Genomic DNA, 9,635 nt, shown 5'->3' with positions numbered 1-9,635 from the left:
GTAGAAAATTATTAGTGGATCGACTGAAAGAATTCACTAATAACGGGTTAAATGTACATAATCAATTAGATAAACAAGCAATCAACTATGTCATCTTCAAACTAGTTAGAGATAATCAATATGAATTCTCTATAATATTACGACACCAAAGTTAGAATTTTTCAATAATTAAGTGATCAAAAGCACAAATTTTCCCTCTTCTTGATATTAAGCTAGCATTTGGACATAAATTTGGTTGACACTTGTAAAAAGAATTTTTGAAAAATAATTTTTGAAAGTTGAAACTATATTTGAATATGCATTTTATTTGAAAAAACTTGAAGTTTTGTGAGTGGAACATACAATTTTTGGGAACTTGGAAAAAAAATCAATTTTTTTTCAAAAACCTGATCATGTTTCAAAAAGATTCACCAAAAAACTGCCTTAAATCATGTTTCATCATGAACAAACTGTATTTTTTTTTCAAAACACATACCTAAAATCTATGGCTAAACGGGGGCTAAAAACATATAAATAGAACAATAGTTGTGAGAAAAGGAAGCAACAAAATTAATGACTACCACAAAAAATAAGAGTTAACAAGCCACCTTTGCATATATAACATACAATATGACATGAAATGATGAGTTGTAAACTACACTACAAATGAAGGGAAGAAAGAGCGAGGTCACCGTGACAGGAATTCTTTTTATTTAACCATTCAGTATCTGAAACTCAATAACCCGAGTATTTCTAATCCATATTAGGGCGAGAAAAATGACGCGAAGCCGGGCTCGTATGGAAAGAATTAGGCCTCCATGCAGAAGCAGTAAACAAGCAAAGATCTTTCCAACCAAGTTTAAGAGTGCCATTATCCTCAACCAAAGTGTATCCATGGGAAGGAAACATTCCTAGCAAAAGAGTAGCTTGGGCTGCAGCATTACCGGCAAGAGATATGGACCTAAAGCCAGATTGTTGTAGCTTTTCTCTCCAATTGTTGAACTTTACTTCGCCGCTCCTAGACGGACCACCTACGGCTAACACGTTCCGAATCTCCTTTGACAAAAGCTGTTGCTCCACGACGTGTCTCTCTTCGCTCTCTTCCCCGTAGCACGCGCCCAGCGAGTCGAATAGAGCTGAGTAGTAATGTATTGCCTCCACAAACCTCCCTAAGAATGAACCCGCGTGGCTCAGGTCCTGCTCCACTACCGTCACCACCTTCGGAGCCAACCTGAATTTAAAGCATGCACATTTAAACCAAATCCACATACTCCAGATAAATGCCCAGTGTAATTGCGCATAGTGAGGTATGGGAGGAGAGTGTGTACACATGGGGGAATGCATGTATAATAAAGCGGTGTTACATGACACCGCCTCGCCAAAAGATTTTACCAGCTGACCTCCTATAAACAGAAATTTTTTATAACCAGGGTGCTAACGCCCAATCTAACTTGTACTAAGGAGAAAATAAATAATATTGGAATTAGATTATCTGTTCCCTTCTTTAAATATGACACTGTTTGCAAAAAGTTCTGTATATGACACTGTGTGTACGCAAACGTTACTTCTACCCTTACGGAGGGAAGTTATTTCCAATAGATACTCGGCTCAAGGAAAATCCACTTACTCCGGATATTTACATATAGTAAAAATAGTTCATGACATGTGGTAAATAACTTTTTCTCTCTATCGTTTCTATTGTTTTGGATCGCGCTGCCTCAGAATTTTTACATGTTTAGACTTTTTGTTTTTTGGTCTAAGAAAGCAAGTAAAAAAAGAAGAAAATTCAAGAAAAACTAATTAGGCACGAAGGATTGAGTAATACACCCGAGTCAAATTGGTGCATTGACATAGAAGACAGCTTTTGCTGCTAAAGTAATTGGCCTTTTTCTTCTCTTTTATCCTTCTTCGGTTTTCTGCTTTATTGAGAAATGGAAATATCACCAGCAGTGAAAGAGAAAGATCTTTACGTTATATACATAGGAAATATAAATACTACTGTACTAGTAATTGGTGCAATGCATCATTTTTCTTTTAATTATCATAGATTTTTACAATATTGGTATTGGAGGTTTTTAAGAAGTCTTATTTAATTTCCGGTGAAATTTTGCTAAGTAGTAGGCCAAGTCACCAATATCACATAAAGATTCGTTTTTCATTGCGTTAAACCACATGTTGGTTCTATAATTTAAACTTTTAATTGCATATAGTTAGATACTATCTAGTACTAATATTAAACATGCATGTGAAAGCATTTCTATGGCTACAAAATTATGCTGTTAAAGGTAATGAAAAGTTTAAAATTAAAATTTTCCAAGTATAGAAGGTATAGAAAGAATTTCATAAAGTGTTGATTCTCTCCAACCTTTTCTATGTCATTCTTCTTGAATCAAGATTTAAAAAAGGTGTAGAGGGAGTAATAGTACCTTTGCAAGAGGGAGAGAGTATTAGAGTCGCTGCCAGTGACATCGTAGAGAGAATGTTGCAACCAATGAACGGCAACAGCTTCTCTTTTACTCACATTCAATTTCTCAGGCTGTAAGTTCCCAACTTTATCGGCTACAGGTAAAAACTCGAAAGGAAGCCCTAATCTCTCAGCAAAATCGGACAATCGTTTGCCTGTAGCTTCAAGAGCATCCATTGAAGTTCCGAGCCCGGTGAGACGAACAAATGGAGGCCCACCGGGCCTGGAAGCCAATATATGAAAGAGGCCGGGCCATTGAAGACCTTGCATAATATCAAGGTCTATGATATGAACCCGGTCTTCTCTCTCGAAAGCTTCTTGAATAGCTTGATTGGCTGTGAAATGAGAGAATTTAATGAATGGGCTGATCCCGTTAAACACCTGGAAAGCGGACGCCATTTTCTGAGTGTAAAGTACGGGGATGCTGCTTACTGGTAGCGCTGCATATATTCCTAAGCATGAATTTAATAGCCTTGCTGATATTGCCTCTGAGAAATATGCAGCAACGCGCTGTGCGGATGTACCAAAGGGCGTTGAGAGTTCGGAAACTTCCAGTAGCATTTTATTTGCTTCCTCCAAATTATCAGCTGATACTGCTTCAGCACATTGCAAGAGTAAGGTTAAGAGATGGAGTCCGTCTTCATCCCTCTTCTGTTGTCGCTCTTCTTCCTTTTTCTCTCGGTATGTATTGACTGGAACTACAGGTGTTGTAGTTTTTGTCTTGCCACTCTCAGTCGCCGATGTTGGAGATAGAGAAGTACTAGAAGATTGTTGCTGCTTTTGTTGTTCTAAGTCTATGGCAACCTGTTGCTGAGAATGAGAAGACTCTTGCTGCTGCTGTTGCTGTTGTTGCTGCAATTGAGGAGAAAGAATCGGAGGAGACGTAACAAAGGAAAGATCTGCAGTTGCAGTGGGATTATTGTTGCTGCTAATCTGCTGGTGCTGGTTCAGAGAAGGTGCAACCGGAGCAGCTATATCCCAGTTTAAGTAGTGGTTATTTGATGAATCCGGAATGGACAAAATATTGTTGTGCTGCAATAAAATGGGATTTAGATTTTGGCCATGTTGTAAACTCGCAAGCTGCGGCAACACTCCTTCCTTTCTTCTCCAGAATTCCATGGCGGCCGCATCATTTTGAACATCAGCACTAGCACCATTATTATTGTTATTACTATTATTATTATTATTATTATTATTACTAGTGAGAGAGCGAAGCCTGTATTCCAGTAGGGACGCGAGATATGGATTACAAGGATGGATAATTTCCCTTACATTCTGGATCAGCTGAGGTACAGACACTTGAGCTGAGCTGTTGATTAAATCCTTTATAATACCGTCAATCCATGCCGTTGCTGACGTGGCACTTTCCTCCATTGAAGCAGCGGTAGTTGTTAAGGGGGAAGCTAGAACTGCTGCGGCGGTTGCAGGTTGCTGCTGGAGTAGTACGCCGCCGTTTTGGCGGTTTCTATCTGGAGGGAAGAGGGGCAAACCGGAGAAAACACAAACAGATGGAGATTGGTTGTTGTTGTTATGGTTTTGTGGCTGAATATGATGAGATGAAGTTATGGCGTCGGTATAATTAGTTAGGTTTGGGATAGAATTAGAAAAACCAGTGAAATCAGCCCCTTTTGACGTCACGCCGCACACGTTTGTGGAAGAAGGTAACATTTGCATAGTGGAGTAGTTAGAGACGTGACCAAGATTACTAGTTCCACAAGCCCTAAAATCACCTAACTGGGAATGTGACCCGCCTATTGTTACAGGCCGGCGAAGATATCTATTCTCTTCGCCGGCACCGCTCTGTATTTCCATGTCGGACGCCGCCCTCTTTCTCACCATTTTGCTGTTGTCCTTGTCACTGCTGCCGCCGACGTTTGCACTTGTATTGCCCCAGTTGTCACCGTTCGGAGGTAAAGCCTTTGCCATAACGATATACAGATATAAAAGGAGAGAGATAGATATTTGTCAAACGCTGTTGATTTTTCTTCTTCATTATACTGAGATCCAGTCTCGGCTTAATAAAAGCAAACCAGTAGAAACGTTGCTAAGGAGATGATCCAAGCATAAAACGGTGAAAGGATTTAGACAGAGAGAAGCATTGGGATTCTGTGGTTAGTCTCGTCTCCACCTCCACTATTTTCCACCATTTTAATTTCTCCTTTATTTAAAACCCAACACAACACGACCTCCTAGGGCTTGCTTAGCTTACTATACTAATTGTTTATAAACACTTGACTGCTTGCCTTTTGGAATTATATGCAATTTCAGTATTGCCAATGAGAAAGAGGCTGAAGAGGATGGAATTTATTGACGACACAAAGTACTGAAGTTGTTGAAGATTTAATCGCAAAATATTTGTACTACTACATGAGCTATCTTTTTCTCTTTTACCCCTATCCACCTTTTTTCCTAAACTCGTCAATTATTATTGCGGCTCTAGATCTAGCTAGAATTTTTTGTGTATTATGGAACTGAGATTGGAATGCACGTCGACTCACAAACGATCTCGCATTTATACATATTCAATGGGATTAGTTATCCTTTTACATCAGATAATTAATTCTGTTATTTTAGTATAAAGTTGTACCTTAGATTAGCTAATACCCTAAACTATCATCAACAACAATAACATATTCAGTATTATTCCAAATCGTGAGGTCTGGGAAGAATAGTGTGCACGCAAACTTTACCCCTACCTTGTGAGGATAAAAAGACTGTTTCCAATAGAACTCCGGCTAAACCCCAAACGAACATTACCTTTACCTTGTGAGGATAAAGATACTGTTTTAAATAGGCCCACAGCTAAAACCCAAACCAAACATAGGATAAAGTTAATCTCAAACTTTATCCCAGTATTATTATTCTTATCCCATATATCAAACGACTCTTTTAGTATTACGTTAACAGTTTACTGCTTTCACAGTTCAAACTCGTGAGCTATAGATCACACGGATAACTTTATTGTTGTTTCTAAGTGTGGAATCATAGTTTAATAGTATTACACTTTTATAATTATCGAATGAAGAGCAATGAGTCGAAAGGTGAGATGCAAAGGGGGAGGGGTCCAGATGGGTTTTCAAGTTTCTGAGCAGCGACAGTAGAAATAGGCACCTTTTTCTGGCAACGTAGGGGTAGCTGTTGGCTGAAATGATGGAAACTTTTGTTTTCTTCTTCCTTGCTTTCTTTCTCGTCTCGAGGAGTGAGTCGTCTTCGTGTGTTTGACTTTAGCTACTAATTACTTCTTGGCGGAGGACCTTCACAAACCAACATGTAGTAATAAAATACTTTAGAATTTCGCTTTTTTACCACTCCTACTATTTTGTTACAAATATAGTTATATATGTCGCACATTTATCGGATTATAATGAGTTTTGTTGTTATTGTATAATTATATATTTTATGTATTTTAATTTAAATGATACACTTTTTTATTAATTTATTTTATAAAATCATGATATATTTTTATATTTAGAAAAAATTACTTTTTAAACTTTTTATTTTATTCACTTTTGCTCTTTAAACTTTTTGCTCACCACTTTAACATATCTCCCAACATCACGCTCCAATTAAAATTACCATGTTCATTTTGTTTGTATAACGATATGGTATCCTGTAGTCATGCTCGTTTCATTTAGATTGGCGTCGTATATCTGGTTGCTATCTTCTTCTTTTTTCTTTTGTTTTTGATTTCTGCTATCTTCTTTTAATTTAAGAGAACTAGTATAGCTATCTAAATTAGCTAATTTATATTAGGTCATTATGGAACGGATTCCCAAGGATTATTGACAGTAAATACAGTCATTACCAATGATAGCTCACAGCTCGAGATAGGATAGCCAAAAAGGTCCTTGGGGATTGGATACTCAAACATCTCTTTCCATGGAATTGTCGACAAGACGATAAAACAAGTTGTAATGCTGTACAAAAATATCACACATGAAAAATGAAATAAGATTTATAATTGACATAGATATATTCTGTTGAGGGGCTTTTTGGATTTTATTTTGAGTTCGGTTCTAGAAGAATTGGTAGTTTTGGAATGTATTTAAGAACCAAGAACAGCTAGAATCTAATGTTTTAAATCTTAATAAGTAACTAGATTATTGACTGCTAAAATACATTGTTATATCGTTAAACACTTTTTATTCACTTATAGCTAGGGACTCGAATTCGAAAAGGCAAAAAAAAAAAAAAAAAAAAAGGAGTAATAAAGATAGAGGTCAAAGTTAGGCAATCATGTAACGAGATCTTAGTCTAATGATTAAAAGAGGGAAAATAAATCAACATTTGAAATTTATCAAAGTATAAATTTATGCCCGGTTACAATATTAATTCATTTCTATGAGCTAGAAAGCCACGATATTTCTAAATTGAATTGAACTTTAAATTTTGATCAACGATACTGATCAAGGGGTGGAAGCCAGCGTTACTCTTGTAAAATAGAAATTTTCAAAAAGATGTGGAGATAATGCCAAAAATAATTGTTGTATTTGGAGGTTGGTTTAAAATAGTCATTTAAATTAAATTTATGTAGCTTTAGTACCTTTAATTTATTAAAAGTTAAACATTTTGTATCTCTTTTATACTTAAAACATACGAGGAGAGTTATATTTAGCGGAATATATTCATGATGAAAAGCATGTAATCTATTTAAGATCAAAAAATTTCTGGACAAAAGTTTTCTGATTCATCTTCTCCAATTTGTACCTTAATTAAGAACAACCCTACTATAAACTTAAAGGAGTAAAGCGGCTCAAGTCTACAATTTAAAAACTACTACTTATATTAGACGAACCATCAAACAAAAAGTACAACTTTTATCAGTTTTTCTAAGAATGTATATTTCCAACAGAGCAAGAGTAATATTTTTTTTTCGTTTCTATCCGATGTTTGATATCTGCATTGAAAAATATATTTTGTTCTTTTAATTGATCTTATGTAATACAAATTCAAATTAATCAATATTCGTAGATATTCAAGATCTTCTTTTTTTATAAGCGAGTCAAACTATCTCGTATAAATTAAAATAAATGGAGTAAATGAAGTGTTGAAAAGAAAAACATTTCTAGAGGAAAAAGATGAAAACAAAATGTAAATGAAGTGTGTGAATAGGATTAGATACATTCAAAGAGGGCAGGTAGGGGGGCGAGGACATGTCGAAGAGAGTGTGCAGTGGCTAAGCTAAGGCCAAGGCGGTGTCAGAGGCTCAGCTCAGACCCCGAAAAGTAACGTAGCGTTTGACATTTTGCTTTCAACGGGCATATCATTCTCAGCTTTTTCTGCCTTTGCTTTTTTCCTCTTTGGATCTTCCCTTCACTTCTTTTTTCTTTCTGTTTTGAGTTTTGACTCTTGCCCCCCTACTACTATGCAACCCATATAATAATACCTACTCCTTTATCTTGAACTCTCCCCCAGCCCCATGACTAGACCAGATTCTACAAAATCACATTCTACTTTCTATATTACTCATATAATCACATTCTATATTAGTATAATCAAATTCTATAGGAAACAATCTCTCCGTCTCTGCAAAGCAAAGGTAAGGTCTGTATATATACACTACGCTCTTCACATCACACACATGGAGATACACTTAATGTGTTGTTGTTACCTAATAGAGCTACTCTGTGTATATATTGCTTGCTTGGTCATATAAAAAAAATTTGATCGATCGAAAAGTACTAGTAAATTTATAAGTTAAAAAGCCTTGTAAATTTATAAGTTTTTTCCTTTTTTTCACCCAAAAAAATTAATTAAATTAGTTATACTTCCATCGTTTCATTTTATGCGAGTATTTTCGAGAGGATGAAAACACTTAATATTCTATATGAATTTAGGTATATTTTCTTTGATTTTTAAAAGTATAGTTTACACATCTAAAAGTTACGTGAAAATATAAATTTGTATGGTTATAATAATTTAAAATACTTAAAAAGAGTTCGAAAAATGTACGAGTAGCAAGAAAAATTGATTGTCTCCTCAAATATTAATAATGTGAGATAGGACAAAAGAGATGAATTCCTATTTATGACTACTACCATTTGATTGATGACCGTAAGTATTTGATAAAAAAAATTATGACAGCCCACTAAAGCATGCAAGAAGCAAATAGAGTGGCGAATTAGTTTATCTTTATGAGTAAAATTCATTTAAAGTAGCATGCAAGAAGCAAAATTAATGAATTGAAATAAATTAATGCAAGAACTTAGTTTCTCTATTTCAGATTAAAATTGAAAAAATAAGTATTTAAAGTTGAAACTGAAAAAGAATAACCGAATATAGCAAATAACCTCATATATTTTGCTACTTGTTTGAAAGAAAAACAAAATTACTTCTCATGTGTACCACTTGTCAACTTTAGATTAGTAGGACGGGTGTACACGTTGAATGCTAAATTTAAATTTAAGTGATAAAATCAAATAAGATGAACTTCAACATTGAGTTATTAGAGAGACCATTGTTTTACAATTTTTTTTATAATGGTAGTTTGCGTGCACCTTGGCTAATATTTTGCATAATACCTGCTATGTCTTATCAAAATATATATAGAACAATTCTATCCACCAAGACTAAAACGGATGTGGAAAACTCACACTGTTGTTTCGCTTCTATTGGAATTAGAACCTGAAACATCATTATTCTCTCCGTTTTATTGATAATTCGGTCACACCTTTGGGTGCAAGTCCAATAGCGGATCCACGTTATGTGTTATCGGTGCTTAAGCACCCATTCCTTTTGAAAACAAACACTATTACTTATATAGAAAAACTAGTAATTTATACAAATATATTAATTAAGCACTCAGTCTAAGTAGTAATTTTCAAACTAAAAATAGCTTAGCACTTATGATTTAAAAATTCTGGAGCCGCCACTTGTTGCAACCATTGTCCTACAATTTGTATAGATGGAATTGAAATGGAAAACATTGCTCAAGTTCAAACAAGTTATGGAGTAATTCTCGGAAGATCATCATACCACAGCTAGTACACTAAGCAAAACAACATGCAGAATTTACTATACCATCATCACTATAGGCCCAAAAAAAAAAAAAATGGGCGTACAAGATATCCCGTATTTACGCATGGTCCGGAGAAGAACCGTATTTCAAAGAGTGTGATATAGACAGTCTGTTCTAATATAAGTATTAATGGCTTCTTCCACGGCTCGAACACACAGAGATAACTTTACCTAA

The 9,635-nt window shown here is 35.3% G+C and overlaps 1 protein-coding gene and 1 long non-coding RNA gene across 2 annotated transcripts; one reads left to right on the top strand and one right to left on the bottom strand.

Annotated features, from left to right (window-relative positions):
• Positions 1-525: 525 nt before the first annotated feature.
• LOC104107983 (protein SCARECROW-like) lies at positions 526-4,369 on the bottom strand. The gene is made up of 2 exons (XM_009616933.4): positions 2,406-4,369; positions 526-1,210 (listed from the first exon to the last, which is right to left on the bottom strand). The coding sequence occupies exons 1-2, from the start codon at positions 4,367-4,369 to the stop codon at positions 733-735; spliced, it is 2,442 nt and encodes an 813-aa protein (XP_009615228.1). The 3' UTR covers positions 526-732.
• Positions 4,370-4,414: 45 nt separating this feature from the next.
• Positions 4,415-5,016, top strand: LOC104107984 (uncharacterized). Its single transcript, XR_688901.3, has 2 exons — positions 4,415-4,554; positions 4,712-5,016. It is a non-coding gene; the product is annotated as an uncharacterized lncRNA (long non-coding RNA).
• Positions 5,017-9,635: the final 4,619 nt, after the last annotated feature.

Source organism: Nicotiana tomentosiformis, chromosome 10 (assembly GCF_000390325.3).
Source record: "Nicotiana tomentosiformis chromosome 10, ASM39032v3, whole genome shotgun sequence".
NCBI classification, from domain to species: Eukaryota; Viridiplantae; Streptophyta; class Magnoliopsida; order Solanales; family Solanaceae; genus Nicotiana; species Nicotiana tomentosiformis.
This window is presented reverse-complemented; position numbering and strand designations above follow the sequence as displayed.